This window comes from Alosa pseudoharengus, unplaced genomic scaffold (assembly GCF_046254945.1).
Source record: "Alosa pseudoharengus isolate Yale_2024_CS ecotype anadromous, Long Island Sound unplaced genomic scaffold, YU_APseudo_1.1 YU_APseudo_1.1_scf_13, whole genome shotgun sequence".
NCBI lineage: Eukaryota > Metazoa > Chordata > Actinopteri > Clupeiformes > Clupeidae > Alosa > Alosa pseudoharengus.
This window is the reverse complement of record NW_027468598.1, coordinates 35,868,308-35,886,681: the sequence shown is the minus strand read 5'-3', so window position 1 is coordinate 35,886,681 and position 18,374 is coordinate 35,868,308. Positions and strand designations below refer to the sequence as shown.

General features: G+C 42.8%; 2 protein-coding genes and 2 pseudogenes across 2 annotated transcripts; all 4 read left to right on the top strand.

Annotated features, from left to right (window-relative positions):
- The first annotated feature begins 393 nt into the window (after nt 1-393).
- Nucleotides 394-1,600, top strand: LOC143121277 (P2Y purinoceptor 13-like). Its single transcript, XM_076281642.1, has one exon. It carries the CDS (start codon nt 496-498, stop codon nt 1,468-1,470), a length of 975 nt encoding a protein of 324 aa, XP_076137757.1. The 5' UTR covers nt 394-495; the 3' UTR covers nt 1,471-1,600.
- A 2,733-nt stretch (nt 1,601-4,333) lies between these two features.
- Nucleotides 4,334-5,416, top strand: LOC143121415 (P2Y purinoceptor 13 pseudogene; annotated as a pseudogene).
- Nucleotides 5,417-7,713: 2,297 nt separating this feature from the next.
- LOC143121414 (P2Y purinoceptor 13-like) lies at nt 7,714-8,792 on the top strand. The gene has a single exon (XM_076281775.1). It carries the CDS (start codon nt 7,818-7,820, stop codon nt 8,790-8,792), a length of 975 nt encoding a protein of 324 aa, XP_076137890.1. The 5' UTR covers nt 7,714-7,817.
- Nucleotides 8,793-16,349: 7,557 nt separating this feature from the next.
- On the top strand, nt 16,350-17,215 carry LOC143121413 (P2Y purinoceptor 13 pseudogene; annotated as a pseudogene).
- The last annotated feature ends 1,159 nt before the right edge of the window (nt 17,216-18,374 follow it).

The following is an 18,374-nucleotide window of genomic DNA, read 5'->3' as shown; positions in this document are numbered from 1 at the left end:
TCTATTTTAATGAGAAATCTGACGTGTTAGTTGGCCTTATTATATAGAGATGACATGGTAGTGAGTTTGGTGGGACTAGATCTGCTTTAGGCTGATAACCACTACTTAAGTGCTGCTACTGAACAACAAAATGAAAATGAAATATGACCAAGCTATGTGTTCAAACAACACGTGTGGACACGTGTGCTGCCTAAATAGCTGCTGGACAGAGTGCTTTTTGAAAAAGACACGTACTGTCACCAATTTCCCACTAACCACACCAAGGGTTTGCTCACACGTACACTTTCGAGTCACATAGTCATGTGACCTCGGACCAAAGAGTTTCACAGGACATTCAAACACACCAGACAGCACACCAGTCACCACTTTGATAAAGACTCTGTTTGAGTGGAAACACGTCGCTGCGTCAGTGACCACTCAATAAAGGACTTTTTTTTATCAGCAGAGTGCCTTGGATCTACCTTCATTCTCTTCACACCAGACAGCACAGATGTCATGGCATCTCCTCCGCTTGTGATCTGTGGACTCGATATGAACTTCTTCAACCTGGTGATGGCCTGTCTCTATTTTGCGCTGTTCATCCCTGCTCTTGTGCTAAATATTGTGACAGTCTGCATCTCCTGGAAACTAAAGGCCAAATCCGCATTCATTGTCTACCTGAAGAACCTTGTGGTGGCTGACCTTCTGATGACCTTGATGATCCCGCTAAAGGCGCTGAGTAATTTGCCTGGAGCTTCCGACGGATTAATGGAGCTCGATTGCCATGTTAGCTCACTATTCTACCTCTGCCTGCACATGAGTATCATACTGATGGGTCTCATCAGCCTTGACCGCTTCTTCAAGATCGTTCGACCCGCTGGGAAACTGTTTGGCCAAAGTGCTCTGTTTGGCAGGGTGGCCGTCATCATTATCTGGACTCTCTGGCTCAGTGTGAATACCATACCTACCATGATGTTCAACAATGTACAGCCTACAACAAATAACACAGCAGAAGTGTGCATGTCCATTAAGAGTGAGCTTGGGAAATGGTACCATAAAATAGTGACTTTCGAGTGCAGTGTGATTTTCCTTGTTGTGTCTGTTGTCATCGGATTCTGCTACTTAGGCATAATGAAGAGAGTCATTGAGTCACACAGGAAATCAGGGAACAGGGACGTCAATTGTAGACAAAAGATCAAAGCTCGAGTGTTTATCGTTCTGGCGGTGTTCCTGGTCTGCTTCACCCCCTACCACATCATACGCTTCCCTTACGTTCACCATCAGGTGGAGAACAAGTTTAACTGCCACTGGGCTTCCCTGAAGGTGGCTAAGAGCATCACTCTGTGGATGGCGACTAGCAATGTGTGCCTGGACCCCCTCATCTATTTTTTGCTATGCAAAGCCTTCCGGAAGAAACTCTATGAATTCAAGATACTACTTCAATGGTCTTCCACTTCTTACCAGGTCAATAGCCATGAGGTTCATCTATGAAAGGGCTTCTCATTTTGTGAGTTTAGCATCCTTTAGCTTGTTAGCATGATTCACAGCATGGGAGACAGCAAACAATAGACAGAGTTATCTTTATATTATGATCTTTTGTAAGGATTCTGAAGTATCTATGATTTGGTGGCTGTTATAATCCTACTATATAACCTTTTATATATTAACATTTTAAATATAACTTTTAACATGCTATGTTAGGTACAAATGCTAAACCATATTTTCTGATGTAAAAAGTAGAAACATTTAATATTTGAATCTGAATATGTTTTATTCATTTCTGCATGTAAAAATGTATCTATGTAATGAAATATACAATAGAAAACAAAAATATAACCAGCAGACCTGATACAGAAACCCTGTGCTCAATCATTTCAGCAGGTAAAATAATTACTTTCACTCCGAAAGTATTTCTTTTTGTGTGTATGTTTAATTAAGCTATCTACGTTTCTTTAAGTTAGGTGATTAATACATACTTACCAGAGCTTAATTTAAGAGTTTAAAGGGGCAGGTTGAGGAAATCAGGGAGGACAAGAGACAGGTTCTGATGCTGCATGACATAGGAGGCAATGTGCTAAGTCCATCATGGACAAACTAAAGCTAATTTAATTATTTGGTAAGCTATTTTCTTAATGTAATAAAGCCATACACATAGCCTTGCTAACACCAGACCAATTCTCTATTTAGAATGGGTCTAGGCCCTATAAGTCCATTTTCCATATCCAAGGGCCGTAAACAGTGGTGAACTGGAAACACATCTTTCTTCCCAAAAGAAAATGTATTGTCTCAAAAACATCTTTTCTGCCTCATGAGAAATAAATCACGTCTTATTTAAATCTCACTTGTTTCTCCAGAGGGACCCTTAGGAGAAATAAGGCCAGATATGAATAGATTGAGAAGAAAACAAAGTATTTTGAGATCTTATGCTGAACTTAAATTGGACTTGGGCTGAGACAAGAGGACAGCTATTTCCTGTTTTTCAGCTGTGAAATAGCCTTCCTCTAATCCAAGCTGAGGTCAACTTAAAGGTTGTATCAGTGATTTCAGGCCCAAAAAAGGCCCAAACATAAATTATCACATTCATCTAATCTTTCCTAACGATCCGCTAGCTGTCTGCCCCATAAGCAGGCCGTCAAAAAACGTGTCTCTGTAGGCAGCCTAGGCTCCGAGATCTGTACACAAAAACAGTTGCTACCAATAAGGGTTGGCAACCCACTCAAAGGCAAAATAAAGTGTTTCAACCAATAATCGACAAGATACGCGTTTAGGAGAGTTTTAATTGCACGGGAGGGAAGGGGAGGAAATAGTGGGAGGTCCCTTTGGAGAAACAGGTGAGATCTCATTTTCAACTTTACTTTCCGGTGTGTTATTAACAATGGTTTTAAACAGTTATTTATTCACTTTCAAAGAAAATACACATCTGTTGTTTAATATTGATGCCATCAGTGCAACCTTTGGCTGTGTATAAGACTGAGATTTTGACCAGGGCGTGGTGTTCATATTAGGACATCCTCTGCAGTCAGAATCAGGTCTCAGAGAGCCGATGAAAAGGCATCAGCTCTTGGGAAAATCTGTCAAGGTCGTCGGAACTGCAGAGCTAGATCTCAGACATCAGATAAAAAAAGCGTCAGCTTGCCCATCTCCATTAAGGCCAAAAAAACTCCACCTTTCTGTTGTGGCTTCCTGTATGTTCATGCTCCCTTACCCACCCTTTCTCTCTCTCTCTCAACCCCTATGTCACCCCAGTACGCCTGGGGCTGGGAGATCACATGGTTCTCTCACACCTTCCTTATCTGCTCAGTCTGCATCTGTTTACATTGGTCAGCTTGACACAACCACCACATGTCCACTGAACTTAATTAATTTTAGTCAGACAACTGTCAGAATATGTTGGTTGCCCTTATTATACAGACGACATGGTAGTGTTTGGTTGAACTAGATGTGATTTAGGCTGAACAACACAATGAAAACAAAATGTGACCGAGCAGCATGTTCAAACAAGACAACACAACCGCCCAATGTATGCTGCATGCGTGGCTGCAAAAACAGTCAATTTCTGCACACCCATATTGCAGTAACAGTAAGGAAGATAAATAACAATAAAGTTGAATCTAATCTAATCTAAATCGTCGGACATCCATTATTTTTGTTATTCAGCACCCCTGGTCAAAAATAGGTTCCCGCGCGCCTGCCACACAACGTCTGCTACGTAAATAGGTGTGGGTGAGAACGTTGGACAGCACATGATATGCTAATCGAAACACTTAGTTGGACAGCACATGATATGCTAATCGAAACACATTCCACTCAGATAGCTAGGTGGCTACCAGGTTCCTAATTCTCTTTTAATTGTAAACAGAAAATATCTAGCTAGCATCATGCCATTACATAGCCTACTTCTATTTCCAAAGTAATGAAGGTTGTTTACCAACTTAAATAGTATACTTATCATTGTTAATATTGTGCTATAAATGTGGCACAAACATTGTTAGAGTTTGTGGACTAGCCATAGGCTGTATTTGAATGGAGCATGAGCTGGCTGGTCTTAAGAAATACAAGGATACAAGGAAGTTTATTGTCACATGCATATAGTTACTGGAAGTAAGAAATGCAGTGAAATGATGTCAATTAAGTCATTTCTTTATGTCAAAGAAATGTATATTTTTAAAAAATTACTTATTTAAGTGGAAGTGAAGTGTCCCTCATTTGGGGTTGAGGAAGTTGTCCCCAATTTCACACCAACTCAACAAGGGTTGCTCAGCTCGCACTTGCACTTTTGTGTCACGTCGAGATGTGATCATGGACCAAAGAGTTTCATAGGACATTCAAACACACCAGACAGCACTCTGAAGTCATGGCATCACTTTCTCCACTCCGGGACTGTGGGCTAGATCTGAAGACGGTCAAACTCGTGATAACATGCCTCTACTTTGTTTTGTTCATCCCCACTCTCCTGCTGAACATCATGGCAGCTTGGATCTCCTGGAAGCTGAAGCCCAATTCTGCGTTTGTCGTCTACTTGAAGAGCCTTGTGGCGGCTGACCTTCTGATGACCTTGATCATCCCGCTGAAGGCCGGCAGCGAGATCCCCGGGGCCCCTCACGGCTTGCGTGCCTTTGCCTGCCAGTTCAGCAGCGTGCTGTTCTACCTCTGCATGTACATGAGCATGATACTGATGGGGCTCATCAGCCTCGACCGCTTCTTCAAGATCGTCCAGCCAGGCGGGAAAAGGTTCGGCCACAATCCCCTGTTTGGCAAGGTGGTCGTCATCCTTATCTGGACTCTCTATCTCAGCGTGAACACCATACCCACCATGGTCCTCACGAGCGGAAATCCCCAAAACAACACTGCCGAGCTGTGCATGGCCATGAAGAGTGACCTGGGGAAGCAGTACCATCATGCCATAATTATTGAATGCAACGTGATTTTCTTAGTTATGTTGGTCGTTATTGGATTCTGCTACACGTGCATTGCAAAAAAGGTCATTGAGTCGTATCGAAATTCAGGAAGCACAAACAAGGAAGGTAATCGAAAGATCAGAGCTCGAGTGTTTATCGTTCTGGCGGTGTTCCTGGTCTGCTTCGCCCCCTACCACATCACACGCTTCCCTTACGTTCACCGTCAGGTGGAGAACAAGATTAACTGCCACTGGGCTTCCCTGAAGGTGACTAAGAGCTTCACTCTGTGGCTCTCCTCGACCAACGTCTGCCTGGACCCCCTAATCTACATTTTACTCTGCAAAGCGTTTCGGGAGAAGTTGTATGAGCTCAAGATATTTGGGCACTGGTTTACCACAGCAGCCCAGGAGAACACAGACACTTCAGTTTGAAAGGGAGTTCAGTACTGCGCTTACAGCTTCTCCTTACTGTGAGGCTGCATCTTTGGGTTTGTTATATTGACACACACATTTTTGCAAACTAAATCATCTTTCATATTGTTTTGCAGAAACTATTCTTTTGACCTTTCATTTGCGATCTTGACATGAACACTTATTTTGATGAACAGTTCTGAATTTCAGGGGAATCTATTTTTTTTTTTATGTATGTATATTATTTTGTATTCTGTATAGTATACTATTTGTATGTGAAATATAATGAAATATAAAATATAATTTCTTATATGCGTTTCATCCAGTTCAGATTTCCTAACTGAAGTATTTCAGACCTTTCAAACCTTCCTTTATTTCAAACCTTACATTTATTATTTTCATATTTATATGAATGCATACATTGTTGTTTATGGGAGGCAGCAAGGAATCATGTGTCACAGGTAATAACCGTGTTTGATAATCTAATCTTAAGTTTTTAATAAAATGATCTTCATTTCTTATGGTAGATAGTTTGAAAGGTAGAACATTACTTTATTGCACTCTGAAAAAAAATCAACTATTTAACCTTTTTCCATGAGGTGGTTTTTTATGTGTTACAAGACGAGTGAGATAAATGGTGTATGGCTGAATACATGGGAGTGCCTCAATTTGAGGAGTGGTTAGAGCTGGCAAACTCGGTTTCTTTTAAGGATTCAGGTTATTCTGAGTCACTCACTAAATTGATCCGGGTTGTGTGAGTCACTTGAGTCAGTATTGCCCAGTCGCCAAGGAAACTCGCAGGGGGCTACATTGGACGTGTAACTAAAGTGTTCCGTTGGGTTACTTCTGCTCCAACAATTAGCTGGCAAGAGGTGTTTTTTGCATGTTACAAGACAAATGGCGAGTGAGATAAAAGGATTATGCCATGGCTGTATACATGGTAGCGCTGTGCCTCTGCTACAGGAAGCTGGTGAGCTCAATTATTTCATTATATCGGACAAGAACCACAGGGGGTAGAGATGCATGCAAGCTGTTTCAAGGCCATGAAGAGATGTATAATGTAAAAACTAACTTAAGATTAGTTTTAGAAGTTAATCTTTAGTCTTTAAAACCACTACTTCTGAAAGCCACGTGAGAGAAGTAGGCCTAATGTTTGAGAATTGACTGATATGTAATTCTGGCACTAGTTCATGATGCTTGCATGAAAATACTTCTCAAAAGAACAGCAACTATATGGGTGCTATTGTTTTGGAATGTTTCCCTCATGTAAGCATCATACACTGGAAGGCAAATGGAGAAAAAAAGTACATGCTTTTTAAAGAAATTTCATTTCAATGCCTGAATGTAAGGATTCAGGAAACATAATACCAGCTTTTGTGTATGGTAAACAGCGGAGCAGATAAGCGTAAATCTCTGATCTGGAGATTAATTAGGAAGACTAATAAGACTACAATAGCTTTTGGCCACGTTATATTCAAATTTGACTATACTCAGAGGCCTACTCAATGCTAGACAGTGAATTATACAGTCTCTGCTCTGTTTCTATGGAAGTTGCAAGAATCCACAGTTCTATTCAATGCCGATAAATAGTTAAATAGCCTTCCGACAGGTTGAAGCAGAGGTTTGCTACCAACGTTATCAGGTAATTTCAGTTTCTGTCGCGCACACGCATGCATTGAATGAACGCTCATACCACCACTTAATTAAACTGCTCTATGTTTAATGACATTGAATTAGCATTTCCTCCTGATTGCAGAAACACTCTTTTTCTGGTCCGCAGTTCCTTGATCAATTGCACAGCACATTATCACACGAAGCACCGGGCCTAATTTCACTCCACGGCTCCGCGGACCAGCAGTCTCCACATTGCGGACAAGTGCCGGTCCGCGGCCCATAGTTTGAGAAACGCTGGCCTAAAGGACCTTTCGATTGACTTTTGTGTCATCTCCCATGCTCATCTAGCACCTTCTTTAACTGCTGAGCCTTCATCTGTTTACAGTGTAACCACCACCAGATTCCCACTGAACTTAATCTATTTTAATGAGAAATCTGACGTGTTAGTTGGCCTTATTATATAGAGATGACATGGTAGTGAGTTTGGTGGGACTAGATCTGCTTTAGGCTGATAACCACTACTTAAGTGCTGCTACTGAACAACAAAATGAAAATGAAATTTGACCAAGCTATGTGTTCAAACAACACGTGTGGACACATGTGTGCTGCTTAAATAGCTGCTGGACAGAGTGTTTTTTGAAAAAGACACGTACTGTCACCAATTTCCCACTAACCACACCAAGGGTTTGCTCACACGTACACTTTCATGTCACATAGTCATGTGACCTCGGACCAAAGAGTTTCACAGGACATTCAAACACACCAGACAGCACACCAGTCACCACTTTGATAAAGACTCTGTTTGAGTGGAAACACGTCGCTGCGTCAGTGACCACTCAATAAAGGACTTTTTTTTATCAGCAGAGTGCCTTGGATCTACCTTCATTCTCTTCACACCAGACAGCACTCTGATGTCATGGCATCTCCTCCGCTTGTGATCTGTGGACTCGATATGAACTTCTTCAACCTGGTGATGGCCTGTCTCTATTTTGCGCTGTTCATCCCTGCTCTTGTGCTAAATATTGTGACAGTCTGCATCTCCTGGAAACTAAAGGCCAAATCCGCATTCATTGTCTACCTGAAGAACCTTGTGGTGGCTGACCTTCTGATGACCTTGATGATCCCGCTAAAGGCGCTGAGTAATTTGCCTGGAGTTTCCGACGGATTAATGAAGCTCGATTGCCATGTTAGCTCACTATTCTACCTCTGCCTGCACATGAGTATCATACTGATGGGTCTCATCAGCCTTGACCGCTTCTTCAAGATCGTTCGACCCGCTGGGAAACTGTTTGGCCAAAGTGCTCTGTTTGGCAGGGTGGCCGTCATCATTATCTGGACTCTCTGGCTCAGTGTGAATACCATACCTACCATGATGTTCAACAATGTACAGCCTACAACAAATAACACAGCAGAAGTGTGCATGTCCATTAAGAGTGAGCTTGGGAAATGGTACCATAAAATAGTGACTTTCGAGTGCAGTGTGATTTTCCTTGTTGTGTCTGTTGTCATCGGATTCTGCTACTTAGGCATAATGAAGAGAGTCATTGAGTCACACAGGAAATCAGGGAACAGGGACGTCAATTGTAGACAAAAGATCAAAGCTCGAGTGTTTATCGTTCTGGCGGTGTTCCTGGTCTGCTTCACCCCCTACCACATCATACGCTTCCCTTACGTTCACCATCAGGTGGAGAACAAGTTTAACTGCCACTGGGCTTCCCTGAAGGTGGCTAAGAGCATCACTCTGTGGATGGCGACTAGCAATGTGTGCATGGACCCCCTCATCTATTTTTTGCTATGCAAAGCCTTCCGGAAGAAACTCTATGAATTCAAGATACTTCCTCAATGGTCTTCCACTTCTTACCAGGTCAATAGCCAGGAGGTTCATCTTTGAAAGGGCTTCTCCTTCTGTGTCATTTAGCTTGTTAGCATGATTCACAGCATGGGAAACAGCAAACAATAGACAGAGTTTTCTTTGTATTCTTTTGTAAGGATTTTGAAGTATTTATGATTTGGTGACTGTTATATATAATCCTACTATATAACCTACAGTATCCTGTAACTTTTAATGTTATTTTAGGTACAAATGCTAAACCTTCTTTTCTTTAGGCTATTTAATTTAATATTAAATATTTTCTGAATATGTTTTTCTGCAAGTAAAAATGTATGTAATGAAATAGACAACAAAAATATAACCAACAGTCCTGAGAAACCCTGTGCTCAATCATTTCAGCAGGAAAAATAATTACATTGACCCTGAAAGTATTTATTTTTTTGTATATGTTTAATTAAGCTATCTACGTTTCTTTAAGTTAGGTGATTAATACATACTTACCAGAGCTTAATTTAAGAGTTTAAAGGGGCAGGTTAAGGAAATCAGGGAGGACAAGAGACAGGCTCTGATGCTGCATGACATAGGAGGCATGGTGCTAAGTCCATCATGGACAAACTAAAGCTAATTTAATTATTTGGTAAGCTATTTTCTTAATTTAATAATGCCATACACATAGCCCCCCCCCCCCCCTCCCCCCCCCACGCACAAGAAAAAAAAGGTTACAAGGCTAGTATGAATAAACTGGGGGTCGGGTGTCACTCCCGGGATGTTTTTTTTAATTCTAGTTGCTAATCACAGCATTTAGCCTAACGTGACTTGAGAGGAACAGGAGAGAAGAGAGAAGACAGGCCCATCTTCTGTCTGACTCACATCACGTTAACCCATGCATTAAACCACATGTCATTTGACTTGAACGCTTGAACATAGGCTACCGGTAGTTCACGTTGAAAAAGAGAAACGCTTAGCTTAGGCTACTTCCTTTATGACAGAAATTAAGTTTTGTGCCAACATGTTGTAGAATCACAACCCACAACACTGCCTTTATTTGGTGCAAATCTCCTTTACTTTATAGTCCATGATTCACATTAGGTCTACTAGGCCATCACCGCGAGTGCATACAAAATGTTTTTGGCCAAGTTTTGCCATTTAAATTCGTTACTACCAGTCGTTGCTTTTTTACTGCGTCGATTCGCGATTGAGTGCACATCTAATGTAACAGTGGTGTCTTCGCGGAGACATCCACTCTCCAGTTTCATTTTTGCTGTTGTTACGAGCAAGCTAATAGGCTACGATATGGGAAATACATGTACTTTCAATACGATCATCTTCAGAAATGAATGGGTTTACCTTAGCCTGTGCTACACCTTTCCACCAAGTTGTGCAAAAATTTTAGGTTTTGCGATGTTGACAAACATGCGTAGCACATGGAAGCTCTTGATTGCGCATGCCACTAAAGTCTATAAAAACAATATATTTATGGAATAAAACTAGACAGGTACCTCGAATGAGCATTGCTGTTTTTTGTTAAACTGCAATTTTCAGCAGCCAGCGGAGGGCATTTAGCCTACTATGCTTCCAGACAATATTTTGCGTTTCCCCTAATTCTGAAGCAGTGGCACCGCTAAATGAAGAGGAAACACTGAGAGGAAAGTTAATGTTTTAAATAGGCTACATCAATACAATATATGTGAAGTGAAACTGGACGGGCCATAACCTCTAACTAGTTTTAGGCTACTTGTTGTTAAATTGCAATGTGAGCGGCAGCCAGCAGTGGAGGATACGTCGGCAGGATTATTTAAAAAGCAACTGCAACTACAATGTGCGTCTGCCCTGATTCTGATACCGCAGGGTTGCCAACTCTCACGCTTCTGGCGTGACACTCACGCTTTCAGCACCAATCTCACGCTCTCACGCACACTCAAGAAATGTCACGCCAAATCCATTCTTTTTTTTTTTGCAATCCGTTCATTTTTTGTTGATGACTAGACTAGACCACAGCATTGTTTCTAAATGACAGGATACGAGTTTAAGGCATAGATATGTCTAGACCAACAGCAGGTAGGTCTAATATCCGCCTACAACGTTCTCAGCGCAGTTTTCTCTGATTGTTGATTCGCTGACCAGGCTATTTTAATCCGGTCCGCGGCACCTTCACGGAACATGCTGCTTTAGACATGAGGCAGACCGACATAAATTGTGGCCGCCCATTCTTATAGGAACTACTCGCGAAGTAGCCTCACAGACATCACATGAAATAACTTTTTCTCATCTTTTATAAGGTGCTATAGCCGCTATTTGCTGCGATAAACGGTTCGCGAGAAAAATAAATTAACTTTCAAGAAATAATCATATTAGGCTACTATAGCTCTGCGCTCATTTCAATTCCTATAGGAGGAATATCTCACAAACTTTTCGTTCCACACATGACAAACCGTAAACATAAACAGCAGACCTTACCGAACACAAAGGTGTAATGCAATCACAAGTACAATAAGCCGTTCCAGAGTAATCCGGTTTTGAAATGGTAGCACATTTCTATATGGTCTCCAATTTTGGGCTTTGAGTGTCTTACAACTGAGCTGTGCTTACCTGTGCTACCATTTCAAAACCTACATATGTGTAAATATTAAAATCAGAGGATATATAGCTCATGGCTAAGAGTTTGTGGATGTAGCCATAATGATTTGTTTTCACAAAATGCTAAGCATGCATGTATTTAAGTGTCTTAAAAAGTGTGCTTATATTGGTCAATGCATAAGTTCATAACAGGCCAAATAGAAAATAAATGTTAAATGTTAAATATACTGTAGCCTAAACATAATATTAAAATCAGATGATGTAGGATAGTATAGAGTTAGATAAAGTTGGATGGCTCCAGAACTCACACCAGTGGATTGGGTCTTAAAGGAGCCACACGGCTTTTATGACACTATAGCTGTTCTGTTGACCTTTAAATTTGTTGCTACTGGGCATGGAGGGCAGGCCAATTATGAGTTCTGTCCAACATTGATGGTAGGTTTAGAAGAAAAGTCACCACATTTTAATCATATTGCAATACCAATAACCGTGATCATTTTGGTCATAATTTTTCATCAAATGTTCATACTGTATCTCTAGTGGCTGGTAGACTTTGGAATCCACCAGCCACAATGGTGGGTGGAAAAAAATATTTTAGGCTATTTGCATCCCTGATACATACGTACACTCATACACACATTCATAAGTCTCAATCTGTCAATTTCTTTCCACAAAACTCGCCAGAAGTCATCATTTAAGGGGTTATTTTTCATTTTTTTCTACTAAGCTACTACCTTTTTCAGGGGGGCCCTTTTCATGTCTGTGCCCAGGGGCCCAGTGGCTCATAATCCTTCCATGCCACAGGGTTAAAACACTGGTCTTGTTTTCAAGTGCAATCAATAATTGTACATTTTGAAGAAACTTAAATCATGGATTATACTGTACATAGCAAAAAAGTCTGGGGACAGACATTTTTAAAATTAGGTTTAGGGAAAAATTTAACGCACACGCACTACGACTTCACAAAATCTCACTCCAGCCAAACACCCAAAGTTGGCAACCCTGGATACCGTGGGGGTATTAATTAAACTGTGGTGGGCCGCCATGCTGAAATAAACATAGAGGAAACACTAGATCTTATGTTGAACTTAAATTGGACTTGGGCTGAGACAAGAGGACAGCTATTTCATGTTTTTCAGCTGTGAAATAGCCTTCCTCTAATCCAAGCTGAGGTCAACTTAAAGGTTGTATCGGCGATTTCAGGCCCAAAAAAGGCTCAAACATAAATGATCACATTCATCTAATCTTTCCTACCGATCCGCTAGCTGTCTGCCCCATAAGCAGGCCGTCAGAAAACGTGTCTCTGTAGGCAGCCTAGGCTCCGAGATCTGTACACAAAAACAGATGCTACCAATAAGGGTTAGCAACCCACTCAAAGGCAAAATAAAGTGTTTCAACCAATGACCGACGAGATGCGCGTTTGGGAGAATTTAAATTGCACAGGGAAGGGGAGGAAGTAGTGAGAGGTCCCTTTGGAGAAACAAAGACCTCATTTTCAACTTTGCTTTCCTATGTGTTATCAACAATGGTTGTTGTTTAATATTGATGCCATCATTGCAGCCTTTGGGTGTGTAGAAGATTGAGATTTTGACCAGGGCGTGGTGCCCATATTAGGATATCCTCTGCAGTCAGAATCAGGTCTCAGAGAGGCGATGAAAAGGCATCAGCTCTAGGGAAAATCTGTCAAGGCCGTGGGAACTGCAGCGCTAGATCTCAGACATCAGATGACAAGGCGTCAGCTTGCCCATCTAAAAACTCCCCCACTGTTGTGGCTTCCTGTATTGCTTGTTAAGTATAAGTATATACACGGGTTTCCCGTTTACCAACAAAACTAGATGCGCGTGCAGCCGTGGGGCAGAAGACGCTTGGTGGCCGTCCACAACGTTATAAACTTAACCTAAATAGTCGGCTGCTGTAAGCTACAATCGGAATTTTTGTATACCCCTGTTGTTTCAATGATAATAACATCTCATTTTAGGCTATATTTCAGAGTTTGCCGTTCATTTGCATTATTAATATAACATTGTATTGTAGCGTCGGCGCAAAAAGACAGTGTTAGCGCTCTCCCGCGCAGGGCATCCTGGGATACGAGAGCGAACATTTGGGGGGTTTATGTCGTTAATTCTCCTTAGTTTTGAGTGTAATGTTTTTATTGTGACATGTTTCCCTTTTAGTTTTCCCTCATGTGTGATCCTTTTTGTGTGGGGGGCTGCGACCTCCCCTGTTGGTGTAGTGTGTGTGTCTTCTTGACCTGCCCTGTGTGCATTGTGATCTGTGTCTGTGTCCCTGCTCTCGTTCTCAGCAAATAAACCTTTTGATTGGACAACTGTGTGTGTCGCTATCAAATCGTTACATTGGTGTCAGAAGCGACTTTCGGACATGGCCTCCACTCAGCGAGAGAAGCTGGGAGCGGGAGACCTCACCACTGGGTGGAAGCCCACGCAAGAGGATCCAGAGAGAGCCCTTGTAAGGGCTACTAAAAAGCTCGGGCCTTCTATCGTTACTACCGCCGGAGGAGAGGAGCTGTCGCCGGTACCTGCCTGCTGCCATTGGAGGAGATCTGGCCGGAAGAAGCGGTCGCGGAGAAGACGACGCTGGCCTGGGCGCTGACTCCACTGCGAGCCGCGATGCGTGAGCAGAGCCGAGGGAGTGCGGCGAGGAAGAGGTTCCCAGACGATGGACGGTTGGCGGAGCCGCTGAGGGCAGCGAACTCACGACGGTGGGGCGGCTTCGACGGAAATGCCCTCTGAACTCTGAACTTTAAAACTTTTGGGTGCGTGTGAGAGGCACCGTGCTGTGTGGGCGCCCGTTCTAGTTGGCCTGTTGGCCGGCGCCTTTTGAAAAAAGTTTGTGTGTGGAGTTCGATAGCATGGCCATCTCGGGGGTCGTGCCTTCGCCGAGGCCGCGAAGGAGTGGAACGGGCCAGGAGCAGAGCAGGACGGCTCTGCGAGGAGGCAACACGAGGAGGGACGCCGAAGACGGTAGCTGCAGCGGGAGAGCTCAGCGCGGTCCGGTTGCTGCGGAGTCGGTGCCTGTCTGTCCTGGTCGGCGACTCGACGGAGCGGAGTGGCGTTGGTGCAGCTTCATCTGGCCCCCCTCGAACCCCGGTGCTTGGTACAGTGTCGACGGTTGGAAAGGCCACCTAGGGCCCCGCCAGGAGAGGAGGAGTGCTGTGGTGACACGCCGCGGAAAGTGCAGCCTGAGGGCGGCTGCTGAGAGGGAGCTGGTGACGAGCGGGGTCGGACACGTGACTGCTAGCACGCCCGAACTGGATTGCTAGCAGCGTGGCGCCCCGTTGAGTGAGCTCCTGCGGCGTGTGCACCCCACGTGATTTGGCGGTACTGTCGCACTGGACTGAGTGGCGGGCGCCGACACTAGCATGTGGCTACCTCGTGGTTGTTGCCGAGGACGGCAATGGCTTGTTGGGGGAGCTATGTAGCGTCGGCGCAAAAAGACAGTGTTAGCGTTCTCCCGCGCAGGGCATCCTGGGATACGAGAGCGAACATTTGGGGGGTTTATGTCGTTAATTCTCCTTAGTTTTGAGTGTAATGTTAGCGTCTTTATTGTGACATGTTTCCCTTTTAGTTTTCCCTCATGTGTGATCCTTTTTGTGTGGGGGGCTGCGACCTCCCCTGTTGGTGTAGTGTGTGTGTCTTCTTGACCTGCCCTGTGTGCATTGTGATCTGTGTCTGTGTCCCTGCTCTCGTTCTCAGCAAATAAACCTTTTGATTGGACAACTGTGTGTGTCGCTATCAAATCGTTACAGTATTTTGTCATTTTTGGCGAAGACATGCATTCCGTTAGGGATATTGAACATATTGAACATTCTCTAACCATCGTGATTTCGAATTGGTGCAGTTTTCAGCACAAAAACTCATTTTATTCTTTTCATGGAGAGCCTTGCTCTATGCTGTTTTATGGTGCTTTCTGCCTTAGTTGCGCACGCATGTTTTCGTGACACAGAAATCCATGTATATACCCTTTTGATCCCGTGAGGGAAATTTGGTCTCTGCATTTATCCCAATCCGTGAATTAGTGAAAAACACTCAGCACACACTAATCCTGACGCAGTGAGCTGCCTGCTATAGCGGCGCTCGGGGAGCAGTGAGTGGTTAGTTGCCTTGCTCAAGGACACTTCAGCCATGGACTACTGGTCGGGGATCAAACTGGCAACCATTAACCAGTAGGCCACGGCTGCCCCCACAAAATGCTTCCTGTATGTTCATGCTCCCTTACCCACCCTTTCTCTCTCTTAACCCCTATGTCACCCCTGGGGCTGGGAGATCACATGGTTCTCTCACACCTTCCTTATCTGCTCAGTCTGCATCTGTTTCTAACACATTGGTCAGCTACGTGATCATCTTCACAACCACCACATGTCCACTGAACTTAATTCATTTTAGTCAAGACAACTGGTAGTGTAGTGGTTCAGACAACTGTCAGAATATGTTAGTTGCCCTTATTATGTAGACAACATGGTAGTGTTTGGTTGAACTATGCAATTTAGGCTGAACAACACAATGAAAACAAAATGTGACCGAGCAGTGTGTTCAAACAAGACAACACGATTGCCCAATGTATGCTGCATGCCTGGCTGCAAAAACAGTCAATTTCTGCACACCCATATTGCAGGCACAGAAAATTAGTTTTGAGCTGCAGGACAGGATATTTATGGACAGCACTGAATCCAAGGCATAACTCACCACCACCACCACCACAACCACCTCTCACTTCAACTATTGTCTTATTCACCATGTAATCATAGACCAGAGGAATAAAGAGTTACACAGATATTCAAACTCGCCAGACAGCACTCAGAAGTCATGCAATGTCTGCTACGTAAATAGGTGTGGGTGAGAACGCTTAGCGTTCTTAGAGTGCTTATAAACAACACAGAGATAAAGACACGTACCGTCACCAATTTCACACCAACCACACCAAGGGTTTGCTTGCACTTGCACTTTTGTGGTCACATTCAAACACACCAGACAGCACTCTGAAGTCATGGCATCTCCTCTGCTTGTGATCTGTGGACTCGATATGAACTTCTTCAACCTGGTGATGGCCTGTCTCTATTTTGCGCTGTTCATCCCTGCTCTTGTGCTAAATATTGTGACAGTCTGCATCTCCTGGAAACTAAAGGCCAAATCCGCATTCATTGTCTACCTGAAGAACCTTGTGGTGGCTGACCTTCTGATGACCTTGATGATCCCGCTAAAGGCGCTGAGTAATTTGCCTGGAGCTTCCGACGGATTAATGAAGCTCGATTGCCATGTTAGCTCACTATTCTACCTCTGTCTGTACATGAGTATCATACTGATGGGTCTCATCAGCCTTGACCGCTTCTTCAAGATCGTTCGACCCGCTGGGAAACTGTTTGGCCAAAGTGCTCTGTTTGGCAGGGTGGCCGTCATCATTATCTGGACTCTCTTGCTCAGTGTGAATACCATACCTACCATGATGTTCAACAATGTACAGCCTACAAATAACAGCCAACAAATGACACAGCAGAAGTGTGCATGTCCATAAAGAGTAAGTTTGGGAAACGGTACCATAAAGTAGTAACTTTCGAGTGCAGTGTGATTTTCCTTGTGTCTTGTCATGGGATTCTGTTACACGTGCATCTCAAAGAGGGTCATCATGTCATACCGAATATCTGGGAGCACAGACGTAGATGGAAGACGAAAGATCAAAGCTCGAGTGTGTATCGTCCTGGCGGTGTTCCTGGTCTGCTTCACCCCCTACCACATCACACGCTTCCCTTACGTTCACCGTCAGGTGGATAACAAGATTACCTGTCAGTGGGCTTCACTGAAGGTGACTAAGAGTGGCTCGCTACCACCAACGTCTGCCTGGACCCCCTCATCTACGTTTTGCTGTGCAAAGCCTTTCGGGAGAAACTCTGAGTTCAAGATATTTGGACAATGGCCTTCCACTTCAGCACAGGTCATTAATGAGGATGCTGATCTTTGAAAGGGCTTCTACTTATGTGAGTTTGACACTGCATCTTTTAGCTTGTTAGCACGATACACATCCTGGGACAGAGGAAATAGCAGGCACTGTGACACTGTTCTCAATCAAACTTTGTTAAAACTCTCATATCTTTGTAATGCTCTTTACAGTTTCACTTAAGGTAAAAGGCCTGTTCTGTTAAGGTGGATCTCTCCTTACTTTTTGTGTCAATATTTTTAAGAGCTTAGCTAAATCAAATTCCCAAGTATGAGCATTTCTGAACAATTCATAAATATCCACTCATCAAGACCAGTTTTGATACCAATGGCTGTTAATTTATTTCTATAAAAAGGGTATGGATATGGTAAAGTTATATAAATAACAATACATATATAAATGTGAAATATAAATACTGTATGTTTAACAATGAAGATATAAATTATGTATAGTTAATTTACAATCAGTTACCAACTGACTAGATAAGTATGAATAGGGTAACAGGATTTAAAAAAAACAATCAATAAAAACAATATAACAGCAGAGTTAAGAGGTTTAATTTATAATAACAGAATATGATTAAGTTAAGTAAGTTTAGGTTTAGTAGTATACAGTATAATTAAATAGGTAGGCCTATATTTATAAATATTTAAGTATGAATAGATAGGCTAAGTTTAGGTTTAGAAATACTAGAGTATGATTAATAGTATAAATACTAGATAAATTTAAATTCTGGATTAATCTAATCTGACTTTGGGACAAGTCAATTGTATATTAAACGATCCATAAGGCTGTCAATACAATGCTAAACCGTTTAGCCTGGCTTAAGGCCAGTCAATGGCAACCAATTCAATCATATTAGATACTTTCGAACATCACTCACATAGGACAAAAAACAATGTGGGCCCACACTCTCTCTTTCACACAAGGGTTATTTCCCAAAAGCATATCCTAAGTGTTCTACTCGTTTGATTGTAGGCGAACAGCCTAATAATTTAATTTCTGCAGTTTGAAAAAAAGAACTAATAAATGGACCTTTGGTCCAAATGTGTATATTTTGTCTTGCTGTTGTAATGTAACCTATCCGTCTGCCACTTCGGATCTTAGGCCAGCTCG

Excerpts from the sequence above, each read along its gene's own strand:
- LOC143121414 (XM_076281775.1), top strand. The coding sequence starts at position 7,818 with ATGGCATCTCCTCCGCTTGTGATCTGTGGACTCGATATGAACTTCTTC.
- LOC143121277 (XM_076281642.1), top strand. The coding sequence starts at position 496 with ATGGCATCTCCTCCGCTTGTGATCTGTGGACTCGATATGAACTTCTTC.